At 37.5% G+C, this 17,703-nt stretch overlaps 1 protein-coding gene across 15 annotated transcripts in view; it reads right to left on the minus strand.

The window, feature by feature from the left end:
* tns1b (tensin 1b) overlaps window positions 1-17,703 on the minus strand; it is a 244,776-nt gene that overhangs the window by 107,589 nt on the left and 119,484 nt on the right. For all 15 annotated transcript variants that reach the window (XM_046844816.1, XM_046844817.1, XM_046844814.1 and 12 more), the window contains exon 3: window positions 15,640-15,677. In XM_046844816.1, the coding sequence (XP_046700772.1) occupies window positions 15,640-15,677 (38 nt within the window). The remainder of the gene's footprint in view (window positions 1-15,639; window positions 15,678-17,703) is intronic.

The raw sequence follows: 17,703 nt of genomic DNA on the forward strand, positions 1-17,703 counted from the left end.
GATAGACAGGTAAGCAAATATTTTTTACAGATACCATATGTAAAAAAAAAACAAAAAACAAAAAAAAATAGTCTTGGTATGAAGATAAGCGATTGGGAGCTTTATGAAGTTATGGACAACATGAGTTTGGGTAGGAGATCTTGAATGGTCTGCTATAGAGCCCTGACCTTAACCCTAATGAATACTGTACATCTCGGATGAATTGGAAGGCTGACTTCACCTCAGGCCTCCGCACCCTACATCAGTACCTGACACCCTTGTGGCTGAATAAGCACACATCTTCACAACCACCCTCCAAAATCTAGTGGAACATATACCCTGAAGAGTGGAGATGGTTATAACAGCAAATAGGGACTAAATGTGGAATGGGATGTTTAAAAAAAATATACTATTCTTATGTTCAGGTGTCCATAAACTTTTGTCCACGTAACGTCTCTCCTACAATTTATCTCTACATAAGCGGAAAACATGTTTGAAAAACTGTTATTAATTTGATTGTTAATATTTAATACTCACTATTTTTGACTGAATTTGCTTGTCAATTCACATGTCTAGAAAATTATAACTTTGTCACAACCTTTTTGTTCAGTTAATCAATAGGAATATCTAAGGTCAACTAAATGTTTATTAAATCCTTTTGATAATAAAGTGCCATAAAATGAAAAAAAACAATGACTTTATTGTAATGTATAAAATGTTGCTACTAATTCCATGCATTTCCCAAATATTTTCTTGTTTCATTCAATTTCATCCCATTCATAAGTCATTTAATTTTGAAATTCATGTGGTTTTATCAGTGGTGGCCGGTCAGGGCCAGCAAAGCTTTCTCTGCTGGTCTAAACACTATCAGAAGCACAAACCTACATTTACAACCTAAATTCTAATAATATTTCCATGACATTGTATTAATTTATTCCCAACAGTTTATTCTCTTCATTTCATAGCATTTATGTGGATGTTAGATTTTTTTGTCCAATCAGATTTCAGCCTCTATGTGCTGCCATGTCAATCTAATCTGCCCAGGGGCTGCAAAGTCTGTTTTGCTGGCCTCTTTTACCATAGTCTCCTTAATAAATAGCTCTGTTACTTTAACCAAACAGATTTCATATTTGCCTCACAGGGCAGCTAGCTGGCTCAGTATAGCGTCAGCATTTTTACGTCCTCTAATTGGTTGGTCAGAGGGAAACTGGTACAGCCAAGTTTGATTGGCAGAACATGTCTGTAGTGCTCTGCACACATTAATACATCAGAGTTGGACTTTTTCTATGCCTACGGAGGCAGAGAAATTTATTTGGTCTCATTTGGTTCAAGAAAAGCTGGACATCGTGAGGAGAGGTCGGCCAAACCCGAAGCTAGCTAGCTTGTCTCAGCCCGAGATCAAGCCCTTGTTCTCCACTTACAGACAAGTGAACTTGAGCGGTACCACTGGCTTACAGCCTCTGAGGAGCGGTGCATCTCTGGTGAGTAGGTTGTATTTTATTTAAATTTTAATGTTTTTGTCATGTTATTAGACAAATATTGATTCTGAATTGCTTTAGATGATGTAGGTGCACAGTTGCGGTGGTAGTGTGGAGGTTTGGAGTCTTAACTGGGTTTCTTGTTTTAGTAAAATGGTATTCGCCCTTAATATGCGAAATTCCTCTCTATCTGTAATGCCACGATTTGTTATATTGGGTTTTTTTTATAGCATTGATGGTTTCTATAAATGCGACGTGATAGTGGTGGTATTAAGAGGTGGATTAAGTCGGGTAAATCCCCACTTAAGGCCCAGGTACCAAATGCCCACCACTGGGTGTTAACAATCAATAATACTACAACATAATCATTTGATGTTACTGACTATAACATATGAGACTAAGAGTATAAGCGACATTTAACAATGTATCACCAATGTATTACTACTCTCACTTCGATATATATATATATATATATATATATATATATATATATATATATATATATATATCGAAGTGAGAGAAGTGATTTATTTAATAATATATATTAAAGAAAGCTGTCTGTGATTTAGGCTTGTGTTTTACTGGCAATCTAAATAAACCAGTATGAAAAGCAATTACCAGCATATGTACGACTCAGCAATTTAAATTTTTACCCACAGGCTGTAAACCTCCCACCCCCCTGCAAAAAAAATGACTTTCATCTAAAATTCCAATTACATCGTCACTTACAGCACACATCGAAACAACCACAACTGAAGGTTTCATATCTTTAACTATGATGAAGCAGAAGCTCATGGAAAAAAAAAACATTCTGCAAAAAACACATACAGTATATAATGCTTAGATAAACAGATTCCATAACAAGCAAATAGTGCCTTCAGTAATAGTGCAAGAAAGCTATTAATATGTCAGATCCTACAGTAAGCTATCTGCTCCATGTTAGGTCGGAGTTGGGGGGGTTGAAGAGTCTCCTTGAGTTCTCATTGAGTCGCAAAGGCTCTTTGAAGAGCTTTAGTTAGAAACAAAACACAAAGGGCTTTCTGTTAAGTTCTTTTGGAGGGGTCTGTTCAGATTACACCCACAGCTCCCCCCATGTATATGCATGTACTTGGCCTTCAGCAACACACCCACCCCTCCTCCAAAAAAGAAAAATAAACGGAGAAACCTGCAGTGAAAATGCATGGAACAAATTTTGTAAGCAGGTGACCAACAAGAACCTTCCTAAGAGAATAAAAATGACTGGCATATTAATATACCAGTCAAACGAATTAATGAAGCAGCATGGTTTCAGGTACTTTTACTACGGTGGCAAAATGAAAAGAACATCCTGTTCTACCAAAATGCAGCTGGTTCACTGTTTAATTCTGTGGTGTTCCATGTGCACCATCTAATCATCAATTGTAAAGGGAAAACACCTTTTCATTTAACAAATGGAAAAACACATGCCATTACTGTTTGGCGATATCGAAATAATTATACACAGGATGCGAGCTTCAAAGAGAGATGCCTGCCATTAAGTGTCCTTACAGTTGTGCTCACCAGATGTTTGTGGTGTGCTGCAAGAAGTTTTTATCCATTATTAACAACAAGCTCGGTGAAAGAAGAAGATCAAGATGAAGAAGAAGAGCAGGAGGAGTGGAGAGAGAGAATAAAGTGTGAAAGTTATCTCCCTGGAATGGAAAAGAGACACCAGTGTGCTTCATGGTTAGCATAAATTTGAACAGTGTAAGACCTTTTGTTCCTAAAAAAAAATAAATAAAAATAAATAAAAATAAAGATTTTTTATCCCTATTTGGTCATGAAAGAAGTGCATGCAGTCCCGCATGAGGAAGTGTTCTCCTGTATGGTGCTGGCATGTTATGAGTCTGACATATTTCCTGTGTCCTGGCTTTTATTATCTTTCATGATCCCCATGGTGCTGCCTGTAATAAGACAGCTACGACTATTACTAAGCCTCAGGATGGTGGTGAATGTCTGCAACTACATGTAAGAAAAAAACAAACCATGTGCTTATTACACACACACACACACACACACACACACACACACAGACAAGGTGATGCAGAGAAATGGTGTCATTTATTGTCTGTGTTCCAAAGAACTCGACAAGACACCCACTGAGAGAACATTGGTCATGAAGACATATCTTGCTGGGACATGCAAAGGGAGATTAAAAAAAAACAACTGAGTGGCCAAACAGCTTTTCAACAGAGCTCTCAATCATGCAATGCTCAATCCCAGTGCATATGCAAAGCGGAATTAGCTGTGAGCGTTCTCACAGCTAATTAATTACCCTGTGGTGTTAATTAATATTGATTCGTTTGGCTTAAAATATGGATGCTGTCCCCTAACTGAACTTGTACAAGCCTGTCTGAGGCAGACTATATGAGAACAGATATGTTATACTATCAGAGCTGTGAAACTTTTTAAAGTAGCAAACTGCTGTACACTACAGTTTATCCACAATAATAATGTTAATTACGTATTAGCAAGATATTTACATATTCCAATGATCCTGCTGATATGCTGGTACTAAATATTGCAGCAGAGACACGTTTAGTTTTTCTTCTGCCATGCCATATAACAGACCTATTTGTCACATAGTGTTGTATCGTACAACACCCATATTTGCACTATAAGTAATGTGCTAGTGTATTGTGTGGTCCTGATGACAGTTTGTTCCAAATGTACACAAGTAAAGGAGAAGTAACAGTTAAACCTATATGAGTGGACTTTTTATACTGCTCAAAAAAGAGTCACATTTGCTTTACCTTACATGTTTTTCAAAAATATAGAATATACAGTACACCTAATAAGATATTTAATAAGATTTTCTTTTTGCCCCTAATTTCCGTTCTGATAAGGGCACCTGCCTTTTCAAACCTACCTTCCAGTTCTCTTCATTACTAGGGAAACTTTTTGATAGCTATTTGAGGGACAGATGAAAGAAATATTTGCCCTAAATTATTTGATTTTAATTATTTTCTATCTAAAGCTACGTACTCATGCAGTTAAAGAACGAGGGACAAGCTTGGCAAATAATTGGCTGATGTGCTCTGTACCCCTACAGGAACTGTGCTGATTAGAAATCTGTTAATCAGATGAGTGTGAGATGGGCCAGGCTCTGACACAGCTGTCTCTGATGCTGAGACATCTCTAAATAGGAAAAGTGCAGTCAGAGATCCTTTTTTGATCAACACTAGCATGTTGGAATGTAAGCCTAGTCATTCTGTGGGGTTTAAAGTGATGACACATGATGAGAGCATGAGAAGAGAGCATGGTCTTATTGCACTAGAGACACTGATTTCCCTCCTGGCTGATGGAACAGGACTTGATATTCGGCCAATGGACAGATTGTACTGTTCTGTGGTATACTTATCACAGCAAAAGATAAAAAGTAGAGGTTAGGATTTGGTAATGCATGTATCTTTTCCGCCCCACTGTCAACTCTACTAACAAGAGCAGCAAAGTTCATCAGATAATAGCACAAGTAAATCAGAATTTTAATAGATTATTAATTAAAATGTGGCATTTAGAAATTAGCAGCTTCCAGGAGGAACAGTAAGCAGTCCAGTTAAGATCTATATACTGACTGAAGCTGCTGAGTTTTTTACTTCCCAAAAAAAAAATCATCTGAGGATGTTCTAAACAAAAAACAAACTCCACCTCGCCGGGTGCTTCCAGTCTACATAAAATCAAATCGCAAGCCTTGCCACTGCTTTTCCTAAAGTCTGCTTCTAATAAGACTCTCTATAATTGGTGGTGATTACCTCTATTTTTTCGCTGTCTAACTTTTTCCCCTTTCTTTTTACTCCTCTCCACACTTTTGAGGGAGTAAAAGCCCCTGCTCGTACTCAATTGGCCTGCCGTGTACATTCTTTCCACGTCTTGATTACTCCTCCTTGCCAAAGGTTTGGGCGTTTCTGTTTATTTTTTGTATCTAGGACCGTGCCACTGAGAGTCAAAAGAATGAAAAAATGTTGCACAATGCGCAAAGCATGAAGACAACAGAACATTAAACTAATACATCCCAGTGCACCTGAGGGACTGGACTGGATTCGTCAGCTGTGCGGATAAAGCTGTGCTCTCGCTTCCCGGCTGAGGAGAGATCAAGGACAGAGACCAGCTGCAATCACTTTACATGGACAAATGGGCCGTTGTGCTACAAGTGTTGTTGATCAGCAACTAACACCCCTTATCGTTTGTGCACATGACTTAAAGGCCTCTTCCTGCGAAGTCCCTTGTATCTTTCTCTATCGCTCAAGCTTCTGTTTGACTTAAGTAACTAAAAGTTACTTTACAGCATACTATATTATAACACTGTGTATGTTTTTATAGCTAATAGGTAGGTCTAAACCCTAAACCCTAAAGGTCTGAAATAATAGGAACCTTTACAGTACATAAACAATTTTATTGGTGACATAAAAAAGCATTATTATTCTATTCTTATGACTAGCACGTAGCATTGGTTCAAATGTCAAGGTCCTATAAGACGGATACGTAATACAAATCAGTATATATTGCAATGGGACCATCTGCATTGTCTTTATAAATGTACTTAACAGTTATGCATGTTTAGAAATGATATTATAAACTGGGCTACAACCCAATATGAGCATATGCTTCATAGAATATGTAAGTTTGCTTGGCATACATGTATGTAGTAGCAGATATTAATCCTTCACAATTTCCATGTTTTGTTATGTTATAGTCATCAAACAAGATAAATTTGTGTTTTTTTGCACTAAATTCTGTTCCTTCCAACAGTATGATACAAAAGAATTTGGATTAGTCTCGAGAGACATTCACTGTAAATATCTAGCTTTGAATTTCAGTGCAAACTGAAGACACAGCTTCTGACCTTGCATTCATTTTTTTTGGACATGTCAGTCCACACACTAATGTTACATTTTTTAAATTATCTTACAAACATGGTCTTAAGCTCAAATTCATACCAGTGAACAGGGGTTGAGATTTCAGGCAATGCATGAAAGAGATCTGAATGAAAGCTAGGACATGGTATAATGCAGAGAACCCAAAAATGACCCTATAAAACAGTAAAGTACAACATCAAGTAGTTTATTGCTGTTTGTAACAAAAAGCATATAAAAAAATATTATTACCATAAATATTATTTGCAATAATCTATTATATCCATGTTCCAAAACAATGCTTTAATGATAGGAAAACTGCTTATTTATAAAGCAATGAAATAAAAACAATATGAAAAAACTAAAGGCTTCATTGCTCAATAAAAATATACATTTGATAATAATAATAATTGGTGGACAGTACTTTACTTTGTTACTGTACTTAAGTTTATCTTTCAAGTATTTGTACTTTATGAGAACATTTACATTGTGGGGAAATTTTACTTAACTACATTTACATTTTTAATATCTTATTTTTTTATTTATTATGTTTTAGAACAACATGGTGTTCATCATTATTTTGAAGTGAATAAATAAATTGTGTTAAATTATCAGCTGTCATAAGCCCACAACAGTACCACAATGGTTCTCACATTTTGTATCAGTTTGATTCCGTATAAGGGTACACTCACTGTCTCCTTGTAAGAAACGAAAACTATCTCTATAAAAAGGTGCAGGGGAATGCTATATTAAATTGCAAAAATGATTAAAACCTAGCTTTCATAAAACATTATCATTTCATTTAGTGAACCTAGAAACTGTAACATGTGGCCTGTTGGAATGTGCTATGCGTGACATTAAATATTACACAAAGAATATTTGACCTTTGTATCATACTGAAACCACCCAGTGAGTCCGATTATTATAGATGAACTTAAAAAACATTTTATATGTGTAAAAATGTGCATTACTGCGTAATTTAATCGTCCTCTTATGTACACTACATGGGCAAAAGTCTGGAAAACTGACTAAGATTGCTTTTGGAAAACTTCGCATTTATTCCGCATTTATTTCGCATTTGCTGTTATGGTAACCTCCACTCTTTGGGGAGGATGTTCCACTACATTTTGGAGTGTACTTGTGGAAGTGTGCTCAAACAGCCACAAGAGCTTTAGTAAAGTCAGGGTGAGAAGGCCTGGGGTACAGTCAGCATTCAAATTTATCCCAAAGGTGTTAAATAGGGTTGAGTTCAGAGCTTTATATCAGGCACTCGAAAACTTTCACTCCAACCCATGTAAACCACATATTCATAAAGCTGGTGTTGTGCACAGGGCCATTGGTTTGGGTATCCTAGTTTGAGAAAATAGTCAAATTTAAGCTACCACATCTAAAGACGTCCTTTACAACTGCATGCCTCCAACTTTTTCACAGTTTGGGTGAAGTACCACATATGGCTGAAAAGGTCAGGTGTCCCACTACTTCTGTCCTTATAGTGTATGTATGCTAAACTGTGCTCAGGTTTAAAATGATTCAGTTCTGTTTGTTCGCTCTTAAGAACCACACGTTACCCATCCATTTGCACACAAGGAGCAAGTCTTATGTTACTCAAAAAACAAAGACCCCACGACCCAGGTAATTTGTGCAGATTTACTTTCACTCTTGCGGCTGCTCTTCCATCCTTCAGCGAGCGGAGTGTGCCAGGGTCACGGCCTGAATACTGACATATTCACAGCATGACCCCTATTCACATAACATGCATAATGGTGCATAATACAGCCCCCTCTGTGTCATTCCAACAGCGTTAAAGCACCCATGAGCTTAAAAGTAAACTGAGGTATTTTAGTTTTATAAAAACCGAGGCATGAATGTTGAAACATGAAACACCTTAATAATTTGTCATGCTGAAAATGAGGAGGAATGAGATTATAAAGTATAGTCTCAAGGCAATCTGTTGCAGCATGAGGTCCCATAAAAGGCTAATGTTTAAAATTATACTTAAATAAAGGCAAGAAATTACGAAGGGAATACAAACTCTTTTTTGAGCTGTCATTTAGGCCTGAAAAGTCAACGTGATCAGTCTTATGACTGCATTTATTTTTGAACTATGTGGCCAGAAAATGTCTAAATGACAAAATACATCCTGTGACTCGTAATTTAAAAGATTTGTAACCATTCACGCCACTAGGTTGGAATGGTCCCAGATAGACCATGAACCATTTTTCTCAAATTCTCCAAGTCTATGCCAACTCTTTATCCCTAAATGAGAGGAAATACAACCTAAATGATTCGTGAGATTCGTGCTTGTGTTACAAGCAACACTGTTGTGTACAGCAACAATGCAATTTTGAACAACAAAGGCTTTTCATCAATGCCTTAAAAAATTAGGACAATCTTGATATGATCAGACGTTGTTTACCTTCCATAAAAGAGGAGCAAGCTGCTTACAAACGCTGCAGGATATGGCTTTCAGTACAACACCATTAGAGTTCACGGGCACACCCTAGGAGGAGGGGGACTGTGTGAAGCCATTGTTTTCAGGAAAAGGTAATTGGAGTTATGCCATATCTTCTGAGAATGTAAAAAAAAAAGCCTTAAAAGTAGCATGAGACAAAATCAAAGTCTGGGTTATGTACCAGAAATGTATGGACTACAGTTAACCAGCTTTGTGTGAAGATGAGCAACAGTGAATTCTTTGAATCTTAATGAATGCCAATCTATGCCACCCACCATGGGCATGCATTTATACAGAACAAGCAGATCATCCACACAAACCAAGGTTTTTCAATTATGCAATGGCAACAAATCATTCTCTCTTATAAATGATCCTTCTACTGGAAACCCTGGAATGAATGTCAGAGCAACAAGTATCAAACGAGACTTAACACAGTCAATGAGACAAGGGCATGAGACAGAAACCTTCATATGGAGGCCACTGAAATAATCACCACTCCTGCATCAGACTTTTACTTTTAGACAGAACAGGAGAAAGAAACAGTAAAGTATCTAAAGAGCAGCTCATGGACCATGAAATGTATGCACCCACATAATGTAGACTCTGAGGGAAGCCAAATTACAATGTTGCTACAAATTACACTTGCATGTGTTAGGAATTAACAACAACCTTGCAAAATGAGTGAGGCATGAAACGAAGATGCTAATTAGTAAACGCTAAATGCATCAAAAAGAGCCGGAAACCTATAACTGCACACCACAAACAAATTGTGCAAAGCACTGGTGCATAAGCAAATAATATAAAAAAAAATGTAATAGTTCTTGTTCATACAGCCTGCACTGGAGTCAGATGGACCACACCGGAATATGTGTACTAAAACTTTACGGAGGGAGCCAAATACAGGAGAGCGTGTTGATTACAACTGGCACACAGCACCTGCTAAGTTTACCTACATTTCGCTAGCATTTTGTAAATACTTTCACATCTGCTCCAGGCTTCTAGGCAACACCAAAAATATGAAGCCACATAAATAAATCAACTCTGTTTGCTCCCCAGGTAAGGAGGAGACCAGCCGTCATAAACGAGGACACATGCTGAAAGCGCATGCCTGACGGCTGCATAAAGAGCTGCGGGGGCGTCAAAAACATGTGGGCTGTAAATAAAGTGAAATAATGCCTGTGCACTGTTCTCATGCCAGCAGAAAAAAGGAGGGGCTTTGGTTTGAGCTGAAAAAGGGCAAAAATGTGGAACAACAGCCATGATCATTTGTTAGGTCTGGATTCGACACACCTTTTGGTGTGGGGAGGAGATCTTTCAGCATATCCCACAGCTCGGTTTTGTCATTACTTGTTTAAGACTTTCAAAAACATTAATGTGAACGCAAATCCTAGGGGTGAGCATTTTTAAACAGACGAATATTTTATTCGGTGCTTGTTTTCCTTGAGAAGCGCTGAAATGCACATTAGTACCTCAGAAGGCCTGTGTACAGTACATCACGCACATAAACTCACACATGCATGTCCTCTACCCACCCACAATTCACATGCGCTTCACAGAAAGGACAAGACAAATAAAAACAGGCATTCCTCTATAGCTGTTCTCCAACTAATCCCAGTAACTGTCATGTCTCCAGAACCAAAAACAGTTCTGACTCACTATCCTGAACCCATATTCCTTTTGGCTTGAAAAACTGCGTCTTTGGATGTAGATCCAGCATCGTCTTGCCTGTGTATAACTCCTGCGTGGCCATGCAGGGGTCAGAAAAACACAACGTTCGATTAGACAAACGTGTCAGAAGGAGGAAAACATGCTCGGGATGGCCAAATTCAGGAGGCTGCTGGCACACCTCGTGGCTTCTTGCTGCGTTCATCACATCAGGCAGAACAGGGAGCTGCATCCAGTTCCACCAAGAGGGAAAAGTAATAAACAGAAAGGTCGTAAGTCTCTCAATAGTTGTGACTGCGCCTAAAAAAACGTCGTCTCCAAGCCGGTAACATGGGGTTTCAGAAAAGGACTGAACCACAGTTAGACTCTATGTGCACAATGTTCAATGCCAGGCCAAACAAAGGCTAACATTTATATGGATGGAAAACAAAACAAATATTAGATTTTGAGAGACAAAATAACTTTTTAGCAGGACTTGTTGCGATGTACTCGTGTTCCCGTACAGTAGCATCTGTTCAGAACAATTGAGATAGCTCAATACTACATGCAACCAGAGTATTTTAAAAGTACACTGTAATTGCTCAGTGGGTTTTCATAATACGCTGTATTTTCATTTTAATAAAGGTTGTAGAAGAAGGACCTGTACAGCATATAGCATTTTTGCCCAAGACACCAAAAGGAACAAAAATTTAGTTTAAAACATAATTATTATAACTATGCCCTATAACACATCATCAATCACAGAATGGTATTTAAAGTCTTTATAGCATTTTTTTAAAGCATTTACACCAAACTATTTTTGTGAAGTCATGCATTGGCCTCGTGAAAAGTATGTTCAGAGTAGATGAGCACAAAGAGCAGACCAGATTCTATAAATAGAATTCACAGATGTTAACACACATTATAGCTGAATACACAAACAAAGCAGTCATAGACCAGGCATTCTGGAGTCCCAATGTGCTACCAAATATGGCTTCAAGTTTACATGTCAAAAATTTAAAGCAGGAAGGACGTATGGAAAACTGAAGGGTTTCCATAGACAGCTTCTCATGAATATTGAACAAATTAGGACGGAAAATCAGAAAAAGGCCGAAGAAGTACTGAAGACATGGTTTGTGGATGGTATTTTCATCATTTAAATTCATGCAAATCTATCCTGTGTCCTCTGGCTCCTGGTTTACTGGAGTGTTGATAGTCATATGAATTATTTAGCTTCCCACTTAACAAACTCATGATCACTCTGAGACCACTGAAGCTTTCAAAATCGAATCGTGTCAGATTTATTGTGATGCGATCCAAGCCAATAATTATTGAACTCGACATGAACCTCTCTGTAGCGCGTCCACCCCCACCTGTGGAAAGTTGATCATGTTTTCATCATAAATGTGCAAGAGATTGTGAGGGGGACACTTAGATGGAGTGCAGGCACACAGAGGTGTGTGTGAGGTGCTGGGAAATAGCCTGTCTATCTGTCTGTGTAGAGCAGCACTGCAGGACACTGTCTGAGCCAGGTCTTATCTTCAAATCCTGCTCTTGCAGCACGGCCTCAGAAGAGCCGCATTATGGACCTTTTACCTTTGTGTAAGACTGTACAAACAACTCCACAATAGGAAAGTGTGTATCTATAAAGGAGTATGAAAATGTTGACAATGTTTGCGCACTCAGGTGAAGGTGCAGAAAAGAATAGGACCAAAGCTGTTTGTGCAGTCAGAAGCACAAAACGGAAGCAGTAAAGTCATAGATTGGTCAACTTTCATCCTTTAACGCTAATCAAACAACAATGTATTCTTAGGAAATTTGTATCTGATGATGTCACCTGCAATTAGGTGCTGTTTGCCCTTCTGTATGCCAGGGCCCAAAGCCAGTCATCACCTCTGTCTGTCTAATACAAATGGTCTGAGCATTTGTTTTTAGCAGCAGAGGTTATACAGCGGCCGTGTACAAGACTTTTCTAAATATGGAAGAGGAGATTCGAAAAGCCTTCAGCTAACCACAAAATCTATCTAAAATCTAAAATGCAGAACATTATACATGACTCAAACTAATTAAAACGATTTTTTAAAGCACATGGTTTACTAAAAGCCCCGACTTTATATTAAGTCTCTAATAACAACCCATGTAGTTCCACACAAATTACACAGGTAACATTATTTCATCTACTGGGAATGCTGTGCACTATTACAGATAGAATAAGGTAGATGCCTTTACATAGTACTTTTACAACCATACTGTGTACAAACCATAACTGTGTTCTTGCATAATCTGTATAGATTTTAGAGCAGTTCTACTCACACTGCATGCAATTATCTCAAGTCAAAGTAAAAATGTCCCTTTAAACTTTCACTTGCGTGAAAGTACATAAGTATTTGCCTTCAAATGTACTTAAGTATCCAAGTACTATGATTTTTTATGACTATAATGTCCTATTATAATCTTGTCTAATGTCCTCCTGCTTAATCAACTCAGTTTATGAAAAAAATACTATGTTACTCTAAGTACCAAAGTGGCAATGGCGTTTCTAGGACCAATAAAAGTTCTATCTATCTATCTATCTATCTATCTATCTATCTATCTATCTATCTATCTATCTATCTATCTATCTATCTATCTATCTATCTATCTATCTATCTATCTATCTATCTATCTATCTATCTATCTACTCTTACCTCTTTTTTTTAAATTGGCTCCTGAGTATTTCTTTGTCATCCATAATTTTACTTTGGATTCAGATCTCCTTTCAGACGTGACGTCACCCAACCCTGTCTCTCCTCACTGAGTGTGTGAGTGAGGGAACCTCTCCGAGCAGCGGGTGACACTTACCAGGTACAATGACCATGCCATGACATCATAATTGACACGACTGTGCAAATGAGCGTTAACCAACAAAACAAACTATTTTAATTCTAATTTAAAATAATAATAAAAAAATTGTTTTTATTTATTTTTTAATTTTTTTTTCATGGTGGAGCCCCCGGCAAGATGCTGCCCTGGGCGGCTGGCCATGTCGCCTAAATCCAGCATTGCCAAGCGGCAATCAAAACAACTTTAAAACAGAGCGTGTTTGACCAAGATTTTATCCACTCATAAATAAAAAGTAATGGCTGATTTTGTGAAAAGGTAAGATATTCGACTTTAAAATGTAGTGCTGTAAAGTAAAAATCTCCCCAAACAGAAATACTTAAGTACAGTAACGTATTACATTTACTTTGTTACTGTTCATTACTGTTACTGAGCAATGATTTTTCACAAGAAGGGTATGAGATGAATCCATTTAACAAATTATAATAAAAAAAATTTAAGGAAAAATGTAAGTTGTAATTGGTTTGGGGGTGAGGCAACCATAACCTCTTTGACTGGAATAAATAAATAAACAAAGTAAAAAACAAACAAACAAACAAACAAACAAACAAATAAATAAATAAAGAGGAGAAAAAGATTGATGAAGAGCTTATCATAGTTATGTTTTTAGTGCCTTAAAACCCATACACTAAAACTATAACTGCAACTTTTACATTATCATTATCATTCTTAAACATTTAGCATTAAATTGGATTGAAAATATAGTCTGGATAGTCTTCTATGTGCGAAGTTATTACATGTCTCAGAACAGAGCTCAGCTGATTTCAGGCCTCATTAACAGTTTATTTAAAGAGAGCTTTAGCATGATGAGTCTGTTCTCTGTGTTCATATTCCATTAAAAGAAAACAAGACAGTGTTCCCAGGCAGCACAGAAAGGAAGTGAACTTCCCTGCTCTGCATTATTCCTTAGCACAGCTTAGCTTCCTTCAATTCACTCGACTTCACCTGATAGGACATCATTTCCCCCATGCTTTTTTGTTGTTGTTCATAGTGTACTGGGACGATAAGGTTTCCAGGGGTAATAACTAAAGCCCTCTGTAGTTCTGGATAATATCCTGACAACATGCGTATGTTTAAATAGCTGTATGCTCATGGGAAAGTGTCGCTGGTCTCTGGAGATCTCAGTATGTACGCCAGACACGTAATTTAGCAGGCAGTTGATGGGCGCAACCGTTCACAACTTTGGTATTTCCTGTGGGTGCAGAGAGTGGCAGAACCATAGGTAGGGCTTAGTGCCCAACACACAGTATACATACACATGCACGCACACACACACACACACACACACACACACACCATCTGCAGTAATGTGTGCCAGATGGGGCTGAGTGATGGAAGAGTGAAGGGCTGGGCTAACTTGAACCCTTGCTTCATTCATTCCACAAATGCTCAAAGATTCCCTCCTTCCTTCCACTCCACCCTGCACTCCCTAATAAACCAAGCCAACACCTCTCTCACACACACACACACACACACACACACACACACACACACACACACACACACACATATTCCTCTTATACTCACACACTATGCCACTGCTCACAACTGCCTCCTTGACTGACTGGAGATCATAGATTCCCCCAAATGGAGGCATATCAAGGACTCTAATCTTTTGCTAGAAAAAGGTCAGCCAAGTTAAATATAACATTTTATATCTGAACATATCCTGGAAAAGGGGCCATTTGTTTAGTGATTTGTACGTCATCTAGGGAATGACAGGGTCTCTGTTCCTGCCAGAGAGTTTGTCACTATTATCAAGACAGACATTTCCTCCACGATAAGATTTGTTTGGTTTGTGAAAAAAAAATTGACAAGGATTAACAAAGTAAAACAACGTGCATGACGAACAAGCTTTTTTCAAGGACACAAAGATCCATCTATTGTAAACTCTTTATAGTACTCCATTTTACGATTAGTAAGCTGATCTCTTACAGTCCTCTCTCTCTCTCTCTCTCTCTTTCTCTCTCTCTCTCTCTCTCTCTCTCTCTCTCTCTCTATATATATATATATATATATATATATATATATATATATATATACATACATACATACATACATACATACATACATATATTTTGGTAATTCAAAATTGCGGGCATTCTGCATTCTGTCTGGTTTGCTCTTAGTGGGAGTTGAGATGGTTTGAGATGAGCTGCCTGAAGAGTAAAGGAAAAGCAGCGAACATGCAGTCAACACCTCTGGGAATTCCTCAAGATTATGGGGAAAAAGAATTCCAGGTGACTACCTAATGACACTGAGGGAGGGAGGGAGGGAGGTAGGTAGGTAGGTATTTTAATATATGATATAGTAATAATAATAATATTTTCCTTACCTTAACTTCACATTTCTTGTGGCAAGTCAAGCGACACACTACAAAGAGAGAGAGAGAGAGAGAGAGAGAGAGAGAGAGAGAGAGAGAGAGAGAGAGAGAAGCACTCATAGTTAATTTTTTTAATGGAGGCTGAATTCTACATTTCACAAATTACAAACTCAAGCATTGTTAAAAGTAATGAAATCAGATGTTTCATAAATCAGAGGTATGCTTTACATTGAGGGTTTCTTCTAAGTGCCGCAGCATGTTTACTCGCAGCACACAGTCGTATATAATTTGCTGTTAGTGCAGTGATGTTGCCCAGCACTCTGCAAACCAAAGGCCTTGTTTCTGCTTTTTGTCTGCTCTTAATCAAACATTGCGGTCGGCCCAGGGCTTTTCATGCTGCACAGATCAACTCACAATAATTTTTTTAAATCCCACAACCCCAAGATGCCTTAAGAATCATAAAATATGAGTGATGGACCATGATCAGCTTCTGCAGTCTATGGGTTGTAAAGTAAAGCTAAGGGTGTATACTAAGGATTTAATCCGGAAATCACACATATCACTATTTAGACCTCAAACATAATTACGAAAGTCTGTTTACATGTGAATTTGACCTTGGGCATGTACATTATTATGTCTAGTACACAGTTTTGTGTGCACTTTCTGAGTCATTTGCACTATTACACATGTACTGTACAGGTTGAATGTGCAATGCCACTGTGTTCTCTGTCTCGCTGTGCTGTATGCACTGCTGTTCTAATTAGTTTTGTGTTTTTGCATTATCTTGTGTTCATTTATGTCGTTTTAAGTTCATCTATGCCGTTTTGTTTTGTTTCACTGTGTTCTGTACTATATATGGTTGAAATCACAATAAAATCCTGCTTTACTTTTATTTTACTTATGTTAACCATCAAAAGTTTAATATTTTACCATTTCACAATATATCAAACGTTTCAGACAAAAAAAACCCCAAAAACAATGGCGTGTGGTGATAATATTAATACATAAATAATAGCGTCACTTTAAAGAAACAAATGTTATTTTTTTATGGTTTTATTTTTATCTCATGGAAAAGAACAAAAGATACACCATCTTTACTAGAAACTATATTGAGGAGCCCAATTTTAATGGATAAATATGAATTCAATTAAAGTGAGGTGTAAGTGAATCAGATGGGTGCTTGGTCAGCTCATCCTTTAAACTTTTTTTAGGAGTGTACATCATAGCAAAATATAACCAAACTTTGCCTGTGTTTTAATACTTAAAAACAATCTAAACTAAAACTAAACTTCTTCTTCTTTTGGCTGCTCCTATTAGGGGTCGCCACCACGGATCATCCGTCTCCATACCACCCTGTCCTCTACATCTGCCTCTTTCAAACCAACCACCTGCATGTCTTCCCTCACAACATCCATAAACCTCCTCATTGGTCTTCCTCTTTTCCTCCTTCCTGGTGGCTCCATCCTCAGCATTCTACTACCGTGTTACCTCATCTCTTTCCTCTGCACATGTCCAAACCACCTCAATTGGGCCTCTTTCATCTTGTCTCCAAAACGTCCTACATGAGCTGTCCCTCTAATAGGCTCATTTCTAATCCTGTCCATCCTCGTCACTCGCAATGAACTAAAACAGCTAAATGAAGGTATAGTAAAATAACCTACCCCCAAGAACACATTACAATTTAATAAAAATCATGCTGAATATTAAATGATGTTGCTTCCTACAGGTTTAGAAATGTGTGGAAGCTTCTTTGTCATATTTTTTAGATCAGCTGTTTTATCTAATGTCTGTTCTGTGGTGTTTGAAGCTACTACAAGTTACACAGTCTACAGTAAAGAAAAAGAGTACAAATGGATGATCACATTTTAAAAAAGAAACAGTATTTTATACGATGCATAAGCATATGTAGGCTCACTGACACGTTACAAACATTCAAAAGAGAACAGAAAAGAAATTAAAGCTTGACAACTTTAACAAATATGCAAAATATCACTGTAAATATTTTAAAAACGTCCATGTAATAAATCTAAAATTTATTTGACATGTATGATTTCCTGAGTAAATAGTGTGTAAAAG

The sequence above is a fragment of the Silurus meridionalis genome, chromosome 3, assembly GCF_014805685.1.
Source record: "Silurus meridionalis isolate SWU-2019-XX chromosome 3, ASM1480568v1, whole genome shotgun sequence".
Lineage (NCBI taxonomy): Eukaryota > Metazoa > Chordata > Actinopteri > Siluriformes > Siluridae > Silurus > Silurus meridionalis.